At 40.0% G+C, this 20,227-nt stretch overlaps 1 protein-coding gene across 4 annotated transcripts in view; it reads left to right on the forward strand.

Moving 5' to 3' along the window:
* LOC116047901 (thyrotropin-releasing hormone-degrading ectoenzyme) overlaps positions 1-20,227 on the forward strand; it is a 212,189-nt gene that overhangs the window by 173,934 nt on the left and 18,028 nt on the right. For all 4 annotated transcript variants that reach the window (XM_035995965.1, XM_035995966.1, XM_031296925.2 and 1 more), the window contains 3 exons: positions 8,757-8,845; positions 10,537-10,670; positions 10,758-10,813. In XM_035995965.1, the coding sequence (XP_035851858.1) occupies positions 8,757-8,845; positions 10,537-10,670; positions 10,758-10,813 (279 nt within the window). The remainder of the gene's footprint in view (positions 1-8,756; positions 8,846-10,536; positions 10,671-10,757; positions 10,814-20,227) is intronic.

Here is a 20,227-nt window from a genome sequence, read left to right on the forward strand (position 1 = left end):
CCTTTCCTGGTTTTTCCTTTTTAATATTAGTATTAGTAATAACATTGAGGTTTGGACTGACAAAACAAACATTGTGAAGATGTCACTTTGGGCTCTGGGTAATTGTAACGCCTTTTCTTACTATTTTCACTATTTTTCAAACCAAGCAATCGATTAATGGAGAAAATAATCAGTAGATGAATTCAGAATGCAAATATTCATTTGTTAATAGTTCAAACTGAGGTGCAGCTCAACCAACTCCAACAGTAAAATTCTGCTTTTACATTAATGCATGAGGAATATTAATTTAATGATAGAATATATAATACTATAACAGTGACAGGGGACATTTTTATACTTTTTAATGATACATTTTTAATACTTTAACTACATTTTACATTTTATTAGCAGGACTTTTACTGAAACAGAGTATCTATATACTGTAGTGTGGTATTAGTTATTTTACTGTAAAGGATCTGAATATTTCCTCCACCCCTGGACAGGACAGATACACTGTCCACAGCTGCATGTTGCAGTGCACACACACACACACACACACACACACACAATAGTCTAAAATGGTGTCTAGTCTAAAATAAACAGCCTTCATTTCATTCAAATATTAATGAACACATTCTGCTGCCCATGCTGCTGACTTTGTGCCAGAAAGTGTGTGTGTGTGTGTGTGTAATTGGGTTCCACTCTTGTCAATCACGTTGATATAAATATCAGATGAAATATTTGGTTGCTAGGCAGCAGTATCGATCCACGATTGCCCGCGGCGACACACAGCTGTTATGGGATTGGTAAATGGGTCTTTCTCTTGCTGATTGCGTTACAATGCCCCCTACTACACACACACACACACACACACACACACACACACACACACACACACACACACACACACACAGAATCACACACACTCTTTAAATGGATGAATTGATCGTAGTGTGTAACGTTGATTGTTTGCAGTCTGTAATTAAAATCACCTTTAATTAAAATATGAATCAATTTGATTGGAATGAGTCAATTAAAAACTCAAAGGAAGTTAAGAAAAGGTCTCACTTCAAAGATTGTGTGTGTGTGTGTGTGTGTGTGTGTGTGTGTGTGTGTGTGTGTGTGTGTGTCTGTGTCAACTGGTCACAGAAAGCATCAGGAAGTATTTTGTTCCTAATGAGCTGTTAGAGTCGGCTCTATCTTCACACACTGTTATTTACATGGTAAAAAGCTCTTTGTGTTTATCACCTTTATTTATTCAGAGGGGGATTAAACTGAGAGGATTGCTCTCTTTTGCAGATCACTTTCACACAGTTACACATTCTTTCTTCATTTCACTTTCCATTCCCAGATATAATATTATGTGACTAATATGACTGATGCAAGTTTGAGCAATTTTATCTATAACTGCATAATATTTTATAAGTTAATCAAAACAGTAGGTTTTCTCAATAAATTATTCATCTGTAAATAGCTGTCAAATGGAGTAAGTGGAGTAAAATGTACAAGATTTCCATCTAAAATGAAGTGAAGTAGAAGTGTAAAGTAGCATAAAGTACCTCATAAATGTACTGAACTACAGTACTTGAGTAAGTCTACTTTTTATGTTGCAGCAGTGATTTATATCTGACAGGCTCTCATCGTCGGTTGCTGAATAACAGTAGAACACGCTCAAGGCCTGCGTGCCAAATCCGGCTGTTTTTCAAATACAATTACACGACACTCAAAGAATTTGGCAGATTTGCCGACTTTGAGACTAAAAAGTTCCCAAACAACAACCAGAGTGTTTACATGTTCAGGCTGTGAAACAGTTTGTTGTAAAGAATGGAATCATTGTTTTGCTTAATTTAGGGACTCTTCGTTATTTAATTAAGGGGCCACCGGAGGAGTTTTGTGGCCTCTAACCTAAAAAGACGTGACCCTCCCCTCGTCAGTAATAATTTTCCTATGACCCTCCAAAATGATTTGAAAAAGAGGAATGACCCTCCCCTTGCGCGTAAGTTTGCACTTAGCAAAGAAGTACAGATACCATTTGATTTTTACAGCCATGACGTACAGGAGTTAACCTCTGCATTCTCATCTTACACATCCCACTCCTCTGTTATGGTGTGGTGGCCATTTCAGTAGATTTACTCACTAACATAGTTGTGGAAACACAAACTAAATGCACACTTCATGCATTACTGCATTACTTCAGATACTAAGTTACTCCTCTAGTAAACTAGTATTCATATGAAATAAAACATTGAGACCATTCAGCAAAGGACACTGGGATATAGGCTAACCAATTCAACACTGGTTGCTATAGACTGGTCACTAGGCTTCGTCATTGTATATTTTAGCACATAGGTAAAGCTGCCGAAGATGAACATTATATTCCAAAACATATATGTTTATTTTTAAAGCAGATTTTAAGTTACATTGTAACAATTTAACAATTCGCCCTTATGAAATCCAATGGCGGCACGGCTGTCTTGGAACGCAATAGACCAGGGGCGGCGAACCTGTGGCTCTTGAGCCGTATGCGGCTCTTTGCCTGCTCCTGTGAGGCTCTTACTGTGTGGCTGGGGGCTGTGTCATTGGTTGATTGTTGTTTTTAACTTTTCTGAAACATACAGTATTTCAGATAAGTAAAAAAAAACACATTTGAATGCATCTGCCAATACATTTGCCAATTATTTTAAAATGGAAAATAATGCAGCGGAGTTTTGAGGACAGATTCTGCAACCTGAGGAAAAACAGCGGCCACAGATCACCTTCCCCGTTAACCCTTTCACTGCTGAATCCGATTGTTTGAAAGCCCCTTTAGTGACAAATGAGTGAGAGAGTTGCTTCGAGAGGCCACAACCGAGTTCAAGCAAGACCTGAAAAGGATTGTGGATAACAAAGACTGTCAGGTTTCCCACTGAGTCAATCTAAGTGAGAAAAAAAACTATGAAAACTGCTATGTATTATGACTGTCATTAGATCTGGAAGACACTGTTGCTGTTGTAGTGTGGACGTGCATGTGTTGTGTGGCTTTTTGCTATGGTGCGTTGTTTTTTGTGGCTCTTTATACCTAACTGGTTGGCCACCCCTGCAATAGACAGACGCTTAAATTCAACTAAAATGTAACAGTGAACAATCAGTATTGGACCTACAGTCTGTTGAGATGCCTCTCCAAACTCACCATAAAACGTTAAAACACATTGAGAAAAAAAGATCCCTATTTTGCCGTAATCCAACGACACGAAAAAAAAGTAATCCACAGCGATCAGTAGATCCACAAACAGAGTCACGGTGTATCCAGCAAGGCCGATACGAGCGTCACATTCACCAGCCAGCTCCAAACAGGTGAACGAGGCCTCTCCACTTCGCCGTTTAAACAAAGTGGAATAAACGTATAAAAGTCCAAATCTACACAAAACCCGCAATCAATTAGTAAGTTGACATCACACGTGGCATTTAGGAAACCTTTATAGCAAGGTTGGCACAGCAAGATGTCCAGACTAGTGCAACGGTAACTTTCGTTTTTTGCGTCCTGCTGCTCCCATCGTCAGCCAGGTAATATTTTTTTTACTAAAGCAGTATATGAACTCTGATGTATTACCTACCACCATTTAGTTTTGTGTTATTTAAGATATCTATAAAATATGTGGTCATGCCAGATGTAATTATTCCACTCATTTTTTAAACAATGCAATTACCTGTTTGAGCCACCAGGGGAGCAGCGCTCCTCCTGCCCCCCCAGCAAACTCCGCGTATGCGGTCAGACCATCTGCTAGGGGGCCGAGACTGAGAGCTACATGGATAAATATGCACCAAAAAAGCCACTTTGAAATTTTGCTCTTTTCATGAATAAAAAAGTTGGGTGACCCCCCCACCCAGACTAAAAAATGTTGGATGACCCTCCCCTCAGCATAAAATAAAAAGACATGACCCTCCCCTATTTTCCTCCGGTGGTCCATTCCATAAATACCGAACGGTCCCTTACTAAACTCTATGATGGCTAAGGAACTATTTTGCTGATTTTTAGGGCTTTATGTGCACCAAACTGTAAGTGGCAAGACTATATGAGAATAATACAGTCAAAGATATTTGACTTTTTGCAGTTAAATAAAAGCATGTCAAACATGTCTGGCCCTTAATGTGATTCTCATTTTCCAGTGTGGCCCTGAAGTGTGAAGTTGGGTTTGACACTGCTGCAGTAGATAGATCTGTGCAAAATGAGTTTAGCATTTCAAATAGCTCCAAATAAACCAGTCCAAATTAACTTTTGGTCAGTAATTGGGGACAGAGTGTTCTTTAAGGACCGCTCTTCCATATGTATGCAACATTTTAATGATTTAAATGCAATAATGGACATTATGCAAAATATTCCTGTCCATGCCAATTGACTCCGTTCTTAAAGCATTGATTTATAGTGTGTAAAGTTATATCTCTACTTTAGGTTTGCTGTTGTAAACAGATGATGATTTTAATCTAGTAGTTAAAAAAATGAATCAATTAAACACTGTATTTATGAAGATTAAAACTTGAAAGGGAAACAGAAAGGCTGAGAAGTAAGGGGGCAACATGTGCATCAGTGAAAGTGTTTTACTGACTTACAACTCAAAATGAAATATATTAAATGAAACATTTGCAAACATTTGGACAAATCATCAACTTGGATGATTGTCTAAACTGTCTAAGTAACAGACAAGATGGCGGCGCACAGCAGTGCAGCAGCTTCTCAGCCACCAGTGACAGGCATTGAAACTAACTTTAGGAAAAGTTTAGTGAGATACAGTCCCAGCGAACTGCTTCAATTTGCTACTTGTAGCACAGCGATTCAACCAGGGCTAAAAGCATTGCTGGGCAGAATGCAGATCCTGAAAAAGACCAAGAAAACATACCAGCTCAAGGGGAAGAGGAAGCGATGTACACGGAGACAGAAGAGGGGTAAACACGGCGGATTGCTTACGAGGATGCGAGCTGGCAGGAGACCCGTACTTCCCACGCTCTTTTTGGCGAATGTACGCTCATTGGACAACAAAATGGCCTTACTGCGACTCCGTCTAAACAGCTACAGAGAGATGCGGAATTGTTGAGCACTTCTCCTAAGGGAAACGTGGCTAAACAACCACATGCCGGATTCATCCTATTGGAGGGATTAGTTCTGCAACCACCTGTCTGGTAAATCACGAGGAGGAGGTCTCTGTGTTTATATCAACAAGGAGTGGTGCACAAACTGCAGCCTCGTGAGTAGACATTGTTCAGAATCTGTGGAATACCTGTCACTAAAGTGCCGACCGTTTTATCTGTCTAGAGACTTTACAGTTGTGCTCATAGTTGCTGTTTACATTCCCCCGAGTGCTAATGTTAACATAGCACTTATGGAGCTATATGACCACATCTGTGAGCTACAGACCAGACACCCGGCTGCTTTCTTTGTGGTAGCGGGGGATTTCAACTAGGCTAAATTGACAAACATCTTGCCACGATTATTCCAACATGTTTTGTTGCCAACCAGAGGGGACAACACCCTGGATCATGTATACACCAACAAACGGGAGGCATATAAAGCAGTTGCCCGCCCTCACCTGGGCTTCTCTGACCATATTTCCATTCTGCTGGCCCCTGCCCATCATCCTGTTCCTAGGGACAGTAAACCTACACAGACTGTCAAACAGGCCACAGTCTGTTAAGGTCCATGGCATCTCATCATCCACCATTGTGCTCAAGATCGGCTCGCCTCAGGGGTGTGTATTGACTCCTCTACACGCTCCTCACACATGACTGATCTGCCAGGTATCAGGGCAGTAACATAGTGAAGTTTGCTGATGACACGGCCGTCGTTGGACTAATCTCCAATGGCGACGAGTCTGCGTATAGGCAGGAGGTGGACGATCTGGTGGACTGGTGCAGAGGAAATAACCTTTGTATCAATGTGGTAAGACCAAAGAGATTGTTGTGGATTTAAGGAGGGGGAGGCATACCCCATCACCTCTCATCATCGGAGGAGCTGAGGTGGAGATGGTAACGTCACTCAAATACCTGGGGATTCACATCTTCTATTTAATTAATAAAAATATCCTGAATGAATTCCAATCTGGATTTAGGAAACAACATAGTACAATAACAGCTGTTTCAAAAGTTGTAAATGATCTGGTCAAAATCATAGACAATAAACAGCACTGTGCAGCACTGTTTATTGATTTGTCAAAAGCTTTTGACACCGTGGACCATAAAATACTTCTTCAAAGACTCACCTCTATTGGACTATCAGAACAAGCAGTGGGATGGTTCAACAGTTATTTATCAGGGAGAACACAATGTGTGCGAGCAGATGGTTTCACTTCTGCCTCCCTAAATATTTCAAAAGGGGTGCCTCAAGGCTCAATCCTTGGGCCGCTTCTGTTTAGCATTTATATAAACAACCTCTGTAATAATATAAATAATACAAATTATCATTACTATGCTGATGACATTGTTCTCAATTGTTCTGGGTCCACTTTAGGTCAAGCAATCACAAATTTACAATCCGCTTTTAACATCTTGCAACATAACCTGGCTACCTTAAAATTGGTTCTAAACTCTAAAAAAACTAAAGTCATGACTTTCACTAAGGGGAAATCATCTAAAAACATTGTCCCAACCATTTGTACACTTTCAGGTACAGAAATCGAAGAAGTGTCACATTACAAGTACTTGGGCATTATCATTGATCAATCACTGTCTTTTACATTGCATGTCCAAGGTTTGGTTAAAAAACTGAAGTTGAAGCTAGGTTTTTTCTTTAGAATCAAGTCCTGTCTATCCTTTGAAGCAAAAAAACAACTTGTAAATGCAACATTCTTGTCTGTTTTGTACTATGGTGATATTTTATATATGTATTCAACCTCCCAGTGTCTTCATGCTTTGGACACAGTGTTTCATGGAGCCTTAAGATTCATTACAAACTTAAAATCTCATACTCATCACTGTCTGCTGTATTCTCGGGTCGAGTGGTTCTCCCTCTCAATCAGGCGTTGGATGCACTGGCATCTTTTTATTTATAGAGCAGTATTAGGACTACTTCCTCCTTATCTGAATGCTTACATCCTCCCGAGGTCTGCAGGGACATATCACTTTGAATTGTCAGTCCCTAAAGCCCACACTGACTTTGGTAAAAAGGCTTTTAATTTTGCAGCACCATCTGCATGGAATCAGCTTCAGAATGAACTACAGTTGAAGGAGTTGGTCTCATTTTGTTCTTTTAAAGGCTTTCTAAAGGATCTTGCAGAAAGGCGGTCTGTCTGTCATTGTTTTTAAATTGTTTTAGGACCCAGATTTTTTTTTTTTATGATGACATTGTTGTTTGAATATGATGAGTGAAAGTGTGTCTATGTTTTTAATTTGTTATTGTCTTTGTATTTATTTTGAAACCATGCTGCTGCCACTTGCCAGGACACTCTTGCAAAAGAGATTTGTAATCTCAACGAGTTTTTATCCTGGTTAAATAAAGGTTTGAATGAAAAAAAATCTCTTGCGACCTGTCGGGGAGTACCAACACGGCTAACATTCTCAAGAAGGCTCACCAGCGCATGTACTTCTTGAGGAGGCTGAAGCTGGCCTCAGTCCTGCTGTCCTCACCTCCTTTTACAGGTGTGTGGTGGAGAGCACACTGACATTCTCCATCACTGTCTGGTATAGGAACTGCTCTGCAGCGGATAAGGCGGCCCTGCAGAGAGTAGTTAAATCTGCTCAAAAGATTACAAACTGCAGTCTCCCTTCCCTGGACAACATCTACACCAGCAGATGCAGGAGCCATGCCTCTAACATCATGGGAGAACCCTTTCACCAAGCACACAACCTGTTTAACCCCCTCCCCTCCAGCAAGAGGCTGCGCAGCCTTAATGCTAGGACCACAAGGCTAAAGCGCAGCTTCTACCCAGAGGCGGTGAGGCTTGTGAACTCAAGGACTGTCAACTAAACTCTACTGTGTGCTGCTGCCATCCCTTTTCCCTAAAGAACTGTATGCATTTTATTGAACTGTATGCACTTTACCCTATGGACTGCTGATGCCCTGAAATACTTGTCGCTTTGATTATTTTTAAAGAACTTTTATTTCTTATTTTATTTTATTTATTCTATATTTAAACCTTATCTTTTTTAATCATAGGTTAATGAATTACTGCCACTGCCATATTGCTGGTCCTGAGAGCGAATTTCGTTCTCCGTGTGTCTAACATGCTGAATGACAATAAAATTGAATTGAATTGAATTACAATGGCACTACAACAAACTTTCTTTGCTGTAACGTTTGTTTGGAGTTTGGAAAAATCTTGACTCTACAGAGCGGGGATCGCCACGCCATGTTTAAGCTCAACCGAGATGCAATTTTTGAGATAATCAATAGGTTTTTAAAAGGTTTTATGAGTCTGATATGTTCGGGGGCAATTCACTCAAGCCGTAATGGAGCCTTTGTTTCTCTCATCTGATCTGAAAATGTTAAAAATCAGCAAACTGACCACATTTAACCTCTCGCTCTCTGAAGAAGACAATAACTCTCAGCTACTTCCCCTTGACTGATGTTCGCTGACTGCTGCAGCTATTACACTCTCACTTCCTGCCTCTTTCTCTCTCTCTGTAACAGTCAGTGCTGCTCGCTCCATTTCCAGCTGACTGATGTTGAGTGATCGCCACTGACCGTCATTCTCTCTCTCTCTCTCTCTCTCTCTCTCTCTCTCTATAATGTCTCTCAATTTGATAACTGAGGCCATAAAACCGAATCCAATTCCGTCGACCATTACTGACATAACTCTCCCTCTCTGTAGTTTACAGTGGCAGGTTCCATTGACGGTCGCTGTGGGAAATGCATCCAGCGTTTGTTCAGAGAGCCTCATCTGGATCAACAACAAGACAGGTACAGTACTGCCGGGATGCTTCAAGTACTCACACTAGAAAACACTGCAGTGTGCTGATTTGAGATCCGACATCATCTCCATAAACGTTTATTTTGCAATCATGACTCAATTATCTTGTTACTTTGAGAAACACAAGCCATTATCTTTGGATTCTGTTATGTTAAACTATCTCATGATCACAAATTAATTTCTACATTATCTTGATATGTAATTTGTAGTTAATGGACTCAGAAATTCTATCTCACAGGTATATTCCTCTGAAAATAGCTCTGCTCCGTGTTTTCCATGTTTCAGTGTTCAGAGATCTGTCAGCAGTGGGAATAAACCTCATTCTGGTTTTGTTTATGGGGAATATAAGCTCATACTAATACAATACATTTCTGTATTCTTTAGAGAGAAAAAGCTATGTGTGTTTTGGAAAAAAAGCTTGTTCTGCTTTGGATTTTTGAGGATAAAACCAATTATAGTTCTGTTTATGGAGATTAAAACGTATGGTGCTTCTGATTTTGAGAAATTAAGATGGTTCTGTTTCTGTTCATGGAGGGTAAAACTCTCTATGGTTTGTTTTTTTGTAAATAAAGCTTATTCTGTCTCAGATATTGGAGAATAAAGCCAAATATTGTTCTGTTTATGGAGATTAAAACTCATTCTGCTTCTCAATTGTGAAATAAAGCTGGTTCTGCTGACGTTTTTGGAGAATAAAGCTAACTATGTTTCTGATTTTGAGGAATAAAGCTTGCTTTGAGTCTCAACAGCTGTTAATAAACACAGAGTATGGGTTCTGGCACAACTTCACCTACTTTCAAGGCGCATGGTGAAGGGAGGTCTAGAAGTTTAAGACTTCAAGTTTAATTTCAACCTGAGGGAAGAAAGTTGAGGAAGTGGGCCAGACTTAGGTCAGCTTGTTTTCATCACCTGGCTGTTATACAAAGTCTGAAAGATCCTACAAGCTGTTCTGCTAAACCTTACAGCCTAATTTTACCTCAGAGGATGTTCTTGTTTTTTCTGTGGGAGGCTGTGATGCCACTATAATCAACACAACTTTGCTTTTAGCATGCAAGGTGTAAAAGACGATGTGGATCTTGCAGTTTATATTTAGTTGTTTTTACATTCTCTGCTGCATTCTGTTTTGTTAATCGAACACATGTTCAAGTTAGTTCAATCCCAATCAGGTAAGTGTTTTTATCTTCCTAATATAAGGTAATGGCATCATAGTGTGCAGCTTTACGCTTATTGTACAGATTCCATGTTATCAACGGGAAAATAATTTACGTTATTGGACAATAATATGAGCTTTCGAAAAAAAAGTGAGCGAGTTATACACAGTCATAATTCTGACTTGGATGTTGACAGCAGAGACTTGTAATTACTGTAACTCCCATATGAGTCCAATCCAATCAAGGTGTGTTTCTCCACATACAGTATTGGTTAACAGTGTACTTCAGACTGATCCTTCACTGTTTGTCTTCTCAACTTAAACTTCAAGGTTCAAAACAATACACATCACATGATGAAAGTAATAACACCATTTCATGCAACCTTTAAAATATTGCCAACAGGACAGCGTGGTATCATCTGCATATCAGATGACATCAACTAATACACTGGCTTTTTGGCTGAGCCAGTGCTCTTTGTATCAGGCAGAAACTGTTGATTAACTGTCTGACTAATTGTTTCTATTTTGTCTTAGAAACCCACAGGATCAGTCGGATGGACGACAACACCTGGTTGCTAGGCAACATCAACCAGACAGGCTACTTCCGTGTGAACTATGACCTCCAGAACTGGAAGCTGCTGATACAACAGCTACACAACAACCCTGAAGTATGTCTTTCTGTCTGTCGGTCAAACTCTCTTTCTGTTTAACTCTAACTTTTATACGCCCTCTCTGTCTGTCTCACTCTTTCTCAGATCATCTCGGTTGGAAACAGGGCAGGACTTATCGATGATGCCTTTAACCTGGCCAGGTGAGTTTTTTTTTTTAACCAGAAACACTATTGTTTCAGTCTGATGTACAATCCCGTCTTCAAAGTCTGACACTTAGGGCAATGGACAGTTAATTATGACAAAAGAAGTGGTGGATGAATGATTTGTTTCCCATCCTCTCTCTCTTTCTGAGAGGCTCATCTGTCACTGAGCCTTTAAAACATCTGCACACACAGAGGGAGAGTGCAGCGTGGCTGATCCATTGTTGTTTCTATTTGCTTTTAATTGCTTCGCAATAAGGAGTGCCTCTTTGTTGGACAGGACTGATGGTGGGTCTGACTCCCTCAGATATGTCTGTTTTGATGGGTTGAATGTGTTGAGTTATCATCATCTGTTTAGCCAGCAGAATCAAGGATGTGCTGCTGTACATGTAGTTTGACAGATTCAGCTGTACATACAGAGGTTTATATCCTGTTATGTGAGTTCAGCTAAGACCTATGGATTTCCATAAACACATTTACATTCACACACAAGGCATTTGGATGGAGCTCTGCCAGCGGGTGATTCCTCCGCTATCCACAACCACAAGATAAGTGCCACTCGAGGATTAACACTGTTGCCTTGCAGCAGTAGGTTTTCCTGGAGTTTCTCGTTAGCATTACTTTCCTCATGATTTATTTATTTATTTATTTATTTTAACCAGGAGTAAAAGATTCATTGAGATTAAAAATCTATTGTTCAAGAGTGTCCTGGCCAAGACTGACTGCAGCACAAATAGCGGTTGCAGACATAAAACAAATATATATATATATATATATAACAATTTCAAATGAAAATAAAGAACAAATTAAAGAATTACAACATGAAGCATTCAAAACATCTACAGCCAGATGGGCCTGCTTCAAAGTCATTTAGAATCCCTTTGAATGCGTTCAATGAGACGCGCTACCGAAGATTCAGGTGATTTTGCAACTGGTTCCAAGCTGAGGGTTACCTTGCACGGCAGCTGGATTCTCGCGATATCATGCAAGAATCGCGGAATCACATATCACATGAAAATCCATCTTGTCAGGCTTCAAGTAATGCGTTTGTGTCCGAACAACCAGCTTACCAAACTAATCAGCGTCCGGCGAGGAGCTACTGGCAGCTACGGGCGTGGTTTAGGTGTGTGTGACGGCCGCAGCTATTGGTTCAAACCAACAATGACAGACATGATAGACAGATGGTTTATCCAATTACCTGCCAGGTAAAAAACGGCTTCTCAGATGGTTCTGTATTAAGCCGAGGGATCGGCATACTTTCATTCATTCATTACATTCATTCAAACAGCATCACGCAAGAGTAAAAACAAAGATAATTGTGAAAACTGCACTTCAAATGCCATTATCGTTTTCTAATCGATCTCTCCAATTTGCCTAATTTAAAGGTTCTTAGAGGTTTTGTCAGTGAAGTGGGACATGAGTTATAAAAAGGGACATTGATTTCTAGTTTAGTTTATTAATCTCGCTTCTCTGGTTCTGTAGTTCCTGGAGCAGTTTGCTTGAAAAAGGGCTATGTGTGCTTGTCAATTTATTTCTGCAGTTCGGAAAGTTGCAGAAACAAATCATGTTGTTTAGTTCACTCTTACAGTACTTCTTAAGCATGTGAATAAGCCAGATCGGAAGCAAGAGTTATAATGGACAATACACGCGAATAAGACCAAGTTGACAAATGCCAGAGTTTGCTTTTAAGCAATGCACTGTTCCCAGTCTGTCTCTGGTATAAATGTCATCCCAGAGTGACAGGATCACATCTGGCTCTGTGAGATGACCAATCCATGTTGCTGCATTTAGAGTAGTCCTACCAAAAGAAATTCAACCGGGGCCAGAGGGAAACTTTGTGATGAATGAGTGTTCGGTGAGGCTGCAGCCACAGAGAGGTAGAGAGTGTCGTTTCTCATCATGATGTTTTCAGCCTGAAGCTTTTTGAGCACTGTAACCAAAATCTACTCTGACACCAACCCTATAACTCAATCTACCCCCGTCTCTCTTTCCTTTTCCACATCTCTCTCTCTCAGCCGTCTGTCCTCCGTCATGTTGAATGAGCAACAACTAGAGATGACTGCGATGCCATCCTCTGTTTGTGTGTGTGCGTGTGTGCGTGTGTGCAAGGCAAGTCAGCTTTACTTGTATAGCACATTTCAGTAACAGGGCAATTCAAAGTGCTTGTGTGTGTGTGCGTGTGTGTGTGTGTGTGTGTGTGTGTGTGTGTGTGTGTGTGTGTGTGTGTGTGTGTGTTCGTGAGTAAGGAGCTCAGCAGGAGGTTTTCATCTGTACAGAAAAAAGAAACAGAACTACATATTAATTAATATTCACACTGACAGCAGAAGACGCTCTTACTTCAGCCTGCATCTGTCGCCATGGTAACACTGAACATTTTTATGCCACATTGGAAGACACAACATATTGGTTTTGGAGCTTTTTGTAGTGCTCATAGTAGTTCAGAGAGATTTGTTTTAAAGAGTCCAGCCAAATTACAAACCCTCACTTTTAACAGTTTTTATTACTTAGTACTGTAGTACAATTTTGAGGTTCTTTGCCACTTTATACTTCTCCACTACATCTCAAAGGGAAATATTGAACTTTGTACTCCACTAGATTCATTTGATACCTTTAGTCGATGGGCCCAGACTAGGCCTGCACGATATTAGAAAAAAAACTGACACTGCGATATTTTTTTTCATGCGATATATATTGCAATATGAAAAAAGACAAATTTTTACAAGATGACATAAATAGCTCTATTTGGAAATATTAAATCATTCTCGACTACTGAGGTGATTTTGTAAGGGAGTGCATCTACATAGAAAATAAAAATTAAAAAGGAACTTTTCTTATGTGAACCATTCTTTGTTGAACTTTAATGCTTTACAATAACCAAAGCACAAAGCGCTGTGACTGCTCTTCTGAAGTGATTTTGGAGAGGGAAATTAGATGGTTAAATACACTGGTTAACTGACATGACACCATTGTATTCATATAATACTATCAATCCAGGCTAAAGTGAATGATAGTAATAATGCATGCGTGTTGCTTCCTCTAAATTTCAGGTTGTGGTCGACTAGCTTTGTTTTGAGAGGTGCAGGGGTGAGGAGATGGTATGGGGGAATTAAAGATATAGACATTGTGATTTTCTATGGTTCCTTTGGGGATGTGATTGTAATGAAGTGTAACTATTTAATGAAGAAGTTTACAGACATGGCGGTTTGTTTCCAACCTGTCTGATTGTTTCTTAACCCGTCTGACTTATTTTTTTTTTATCAATGTTTCAATGTCACATCTCAGCAATTAATTTGGCAAGTACAATATTAAAATTACAGGTGGAACAGGAGGTGTGTGTGTGTGTGTGTGTGTGTGTGTGTGTGTGTGTGTGTGGCTAGTTTAGCAGTAATAAATGACTGTCTGTGAGTGTGCGCTTAAACATTGATGGATGTTGCCTCTCTTTGTGTGTGTGTGTGTGTGTGTGTGTGTGTGTGTGTGCGTGCGTGCGTGCTTGCTTGTGTGTGAGACTGCAGCAGTCCCTCGTTAGCTCTCCACTGAGCCTTGCTAATGGCTAATGGACAAACAATTAACTGGCCCTTAACGATGTTAACGAGTAAATGAGCTCGTTAAGACGACAACACTGGGAGAGACACACACACACACACACACACACACACACACATAAACAGACTGTAAATGGCTGAGGGCAAATTGAAAATCTATAATCACCCCACTTTCCTGCCTCTCTGTGAACAGAACCAGCTGAATAATGCTAAGTTTAAGGCCCGACTAGTTTCCCCTAGAGACTGACCAGTGCTGGGACTGTGGAAGTGTGAAGTTTGTCCAGAGGTTGGTGCCAGAGGAAAGGTCAATAAAACCAAAAGGCTTTATTCTCTGAGGAGCAGGAATGGAGAGGTCCCCTGGGAAAACATACCCAATCCCAAAATGTATAAATAAATTGTTAGTGGACCTGTTAAGACCTTGACAAGAATCTGCTCAGTATATAACAATGACATTAAGATTTGGGGTGTCCTCTGGCCGTTCAGGGTTTTATATTAAAGGTTTTTGTGGTCTCTGATTTTCAGTGTTACTTTAAAGCAATAGACATTTTTGTAAATATGCTTGATTATTTGTTGCCAAGAGAGAAGATCATCAATCAGGATTATTTCCTGGACGGGTAAATTCCTAGCAACCAGTCCTCTAAACCATACGATGATATAGGTCATTCATAATCTACCCTCTTAAACGACCCATAGAAGCATTTCATAAATTAGCGCCCCTAGCAGTGCCAGGAAAAACGTCCTACAGGAGCGTTTTCTGTCCTCTTATCTCAAACGCAGAACGTAACGGTCATGTTTTCAACACGTTAGAAACAGTTGCAGTTTGGTTACGTTTAGGCACCAAAACTAATAAAGTTTAGAAAAAGGTTGTGGTTTGGGCTAAACTCATGGACATTTATTACGTTACTTCACTTCCGGTTACGCATGTGGTGCAGAACGTGACTCGAAACGAAACGAAAACAGGACTCAAACCTCGATCTCATAGGTGAAAGTCCTCTGTTAATTTCTACTTACACAAAATACATAGACAGTTAAAGAAATGGACAAAGCGACGCCGTTGACCAGTGAAGGATATTAGAAGCACTTTTCCAGTGATGGCTGAGCGTTACTGAGCAGCCTCCAACTGAGCTTGAAGACGTCGATGTGACGTGAGCAACCTGTCTGAAAGTTGGAAGTCTTCTGGTAGCTGTGCCAAGAGAAATCTCAATCATTCCCAATCTTACAGAGACGGTGAGCGTAGGTATATGTAAGGAGATAACATGGACAGAGGCTAATTATTGCTAACTAAAATGCTAGTTAACATTAGTAATTAAACTTAAACCGCTAATGTAAGTCTAAACTGCCTGAGAGCTTCTCCTGTACTATACGGTAATTCCTCTACTATGCGACATTAAGTCCCGTTTTTATGACACAATCGTTAGCCTATTTTTACAAAAACGTCTGCTACGGAGCCATAACGTGAGATACAAGGTAATGGAGCCTTTTATATATTGTCATGTTTCTTTAGAAATAAACAATGGACAAATAGAGTCTTTAAACGCTTCAGATGTAAAGTTGTCGTTGTCAAAGTGGCACCAAAATGAATGGCAGTCAATGGAATGCTAACGGCGGGTGAGTGCTAGGTAGCATCAAAATGGCGCCATAGGAGGTACGCTTTGTGGAAGCTGGCTTCCCCCCTGCTTTACTCCCGTCATAATTACTCCGGCCACTAGAGGGCACTGCTACTGGAGGACAGTCTCATTCCTAGAGTCTTGTTGTCATGAGGTTGCCAGGGTGAATTTTCATTCTTTTTTTCCTTTCTATACGGGTTAAACAAACAAACAACGTGTAAATCAGTGAGTTTTAGAAGTACTTGTAGATGTCCTTTAGAATTTCGGACAGCGGCTAGCTTCCCTGCTGTTAGCTTCTTATATCTTCTAAAAGAAAGCAAATAAGGGTCCCATTATCCCAAATGTCTAACTTTTTCTTTAAAGGTTGTACGAACATGACAGATTTTAGGGTTTTTATTTCTCAGTGTTTCAGTATTTTTCAGGTTTTGCACAGCTTTTCAGAGAGATTCATTTCAGCTTCTTACATAGTGGACAATACAGAGAGATAGAAAACAGAAGGGGAACCCTAGATCATTAGACTTCTGAATATTGTTGCCTCTGAAAATAAAAAGGGGAGATAGAGATAGAGACTTAAGGATTAAAAAGACAGAAAAGAAAAAGACCTCAGCAGAAAATAAGAAGACGGATCACATGCGAACACATATGAAGTGTGGCGTGACTGTGTACTGTCTGCAAGTTGAAAAAGTAAACAGATCAGTGGTGCTGGATGCAGATCGCTATATCTTCCCCTCTGCTTTCACGCTTAGTCCCGTCACTCGCAAACAGGCAAAGTTGGGTTTTTTTGCACACTGGATGAATTATGGTAATGGTCTCAGAGGCCAGGTGCATGATGGGAATGGAGATGAATGTGCGGAGGTTGGATAAGAGGCAGATTATGGAATATGGCAGTCTGGAGTTTAGAGTTCCGCTGGCTCCTCAAAGATTTAGAGAGTCTTATCTCAACCAGATTAACTCTGTGGAGTTCTGTGTCTCTCTCAACCTCTCTGTCTGCAAACTAAACTATTCCGGTGAAAGAACATGGAGTTCTCTGTGTGTCCACTCACTTTGATTGACAGCTCTTCAGTAAAGGTCACTGCTCTGCCTCAGTCGCTGGGAAATCATAATTTCCATCGGTCAGTTCTCTCTTCAGTCTGAACGCCGATAATCAGACTAAAACCAATAAAACTAACATCACCTCTCTGAGTTCACTTTCTGTCTTTGACTGCCTGCCTCATTAATATTCATGACAAAACATCATGAATGTTGATGAATGCAGAAAGGACACTGGTTAATATTCATGATGAGGTGGATGTAACCCGGGCAGCTAAATAGTTCCAGTGGCATTTAGACGGCCTAGTTTTTCTTATTGTTTTCATACTGTAGTTTATAACACACAGACTCTCACACAGACTTTAAGGGTTAAAGACCAGATGGACATCAGGATCAGGCTTCAAATTGACTTCATCTCCCAGTATACACCTATGTGTGTCCTGAACTGCACTAACAAAAAAGTTCAAGAAGAGAGTCCAGAAAGAGTCATACAAGATTTCAGTATGAAAGTGTTATGTTGATACATAAAGGGAAAGAAAATAATACATAATAAATACACTCATTGTGTAGCACACACTGGTGTAGTATAGAAGCTGGGATGTGCCAATCCAGGTAGGGAATTTAATAAACTTGCCATCTTTCTGGAGAGTTGACATCAAAGGGTAATTTCGTTTTTCTCAAACCTTTTTGTGTGTAAGCGACTGATAGGAACGACAATATTTGAAATTGGTCCAGTATTGAGCCTGAGCGCTGTAACCGGCAGCCACAGACTGCGCTGCAGTAACCCTATAGGGCAAATGTGCATTGTTAATTTGGTTCACTAAAAGTGATGTTTTTGCCACTGAAAGGCTTAAATTATGATTCTAAGTGTCTGACAACATTATGGAAAGGATCCCTAAAAAGATGTCTTTTTAAAACCTCTTGAAAACCTTTCTGTTTAACCAGAAACAGCTCTGAGGTTGCTAGCACTAAACACACTAGACTCCATTTAAGAAAAGCAATGCTTTTAGTGTGTATAGTAGGGGTGTAAGAAAAATCAATACATTTGAGTATCGCAATATTTTATTTTAGTTTTGCAATACTATATCTATTTTCAAAAACGCAATATCATTTTTTTGGTTTTGTAATTTTCAATTTTTTTTTTTTTAGTTTACGTGCAAAAATATTCATGTAAAACAGTGATTCACGTTTATGTTGTGTTTAAACCCCCTACCGCTACATGGCTATGCTGAGACCCACCACTAGTGTCCTTGCCTAGCAGTGCCTAGCAGGGCCTGACTTTTTGCTAGAAGCTAACAATGTAACTATGGCTGAACTTTGGCCTACTTTAGCATACAAACATTTGCTCACTAAGAACCTGTGAACCACAATCCCAAACTGGTTTGATTTTCTGTGTACTGAATTGTTTACCTAAAGTAAACTTCTTTGACTTTTTAAGATTATTTTTTGGGCATTTTAGGCCTTTATTGACAGGACAGCTGAAGACATGAAAGGGGAGAAAGAGGGGGAATGACATGCAACAAAGGGACGCAGGTCGGAGTCGAACCCGGGCCCGCTGCGTCGAGGAGTAAACCTCGTAAACTGAGCTACCTGGGCGCCCAACTTCTTTGACTTTTATGCACATCATGTCTTTTTTTAAATATTAGTTTTTCTAAAATTATACTTAAAAAAAATCCCAATATATCGCCTTACGCACAGTATCGAAATATAATGAATCGTGACCCATGTATCGTGATACGTATCGTATCGCCAGATTCTTGCCAATACACAACCCAAGTGTATAGACCCAACATATTTTCACATGTAAATCGGTAAACTAGGTGTTTATTTCAACCAAAACTAGAGTTGTGATGGTTGGAAAAGTGGAAAGACGACCCAAAACGGCTTTTCATAGTTTTATTTTGTTTGTCAACTTTGAATGAAGTGTATTTTGCGATTGCTAAAATTACTGTTTATTTACATGGAGTCTGGTGGCTTTAGCAAACGCAATTTCGCTGATGTTTTTATGTTTAAAAAAAAGATCTTACTTTTTAACATAAATGTGACCTCCTTAGAAGTCCTTTCCATAATGTTGCCAGACACTTACAATAATAATCTGAACCTGTAAGTGGTAAAACAAGCACTTTTATGAGTGTAAATAGAAGGTGCCCAATTGCCCCTTACATTGTAGCTTGTTTCACTGACTGCCGACAGCAACGGTCATGCTTAATACTGGACCAATGTCAAAGATTGTTGTTCCCATCAGTCACTTAGACACAAAAACATAGGATAATAGGATCCAGGTTGAAAAAAACGGATGTCACCCTTTAACGCTGGGAAACTGGACCATAGTGCTTCACGTAGACACAATGCTGCCGGGGTGCAGGCCACCTTTGCATTTTGCCATTTAAATCAAGACGATATAACTTTTAAAAGAAGCAATAACACAATCTTCATCTTACAAATGGGAAATTGAATTTCTAGGAAATAAAGAAGCTCAGGGATTTTGCTGCTGCAGCCTTATTCGGCCTGGTATGACCAGTAGTCTATAGTGGCTAATGTTAGCTAACTTTAAATATTAGCGTGCCAATAGCCAATTGGTGAGTGGTGTTTCTGCAGTGTCGTGGTTAACTGACCCTGTATTCTCCCTTACTTTGTTAGCAAGTAAAGATGTCCTGGCATGTCTAATCAGAAAGGCTACTCAAGGCTGGAGACAGGCATTGTGTTTAGATTTAAAAAGCTTTAAAAATCTGTGGCCTTGTTTCTTGGGTGTAACTGAAGTTGGAAACCTCTGTCTTGTGTGTTTCCTAAATAAATACATTCATTTTAAGGCAACAGAGACTGAGTGTTTTTTTATTCACCCTAAAAGAGACTGACCTGAAAGTACAATTTGTATTCATCAGTCTGTATTTAGTTAAAGTTCGTAGTGTACTTGTCATGTCCTTGTGGTTAACGTGCCAAACATATAACCAGGGTGCAAACTACGGGGGAGCTAGGGGGAGCTTGGCTCCCCTTAATAACACATGGGCTCCCCTGAAAATGTGATTTGTGAAATTTTGGGGGGTCTCTAAAAATATTGACAATGTGTCATTTTGACGTGCAGTTTCCATTTTGTGTAATGTGATCAACGTGTAAAATTGCAAAAATATACCTGTCAGAGGCCGGTCACGATCCTAACCCCTCTTGCTCCTCTCTCCCGTTAAATTGGAACAGCCAGTGGAGAGACTGGGAGAGCCGATATACATGGCTGTTTGTTA

Source organism: Sander lucioperca, chromosome 20, assembly GCF_008315115.2.
Source record: "Sander lucioperca isolate FBNREF2018 chromosome 20, SLUC_FBN_1.2, whole genome shotgun sequence".
Classification (NCBI taxonomy): Eukaryota; Metazoa; Chordata; class Actinopteri; order Perciformes; family Percidae; genus Sander; species Sander lucioperca.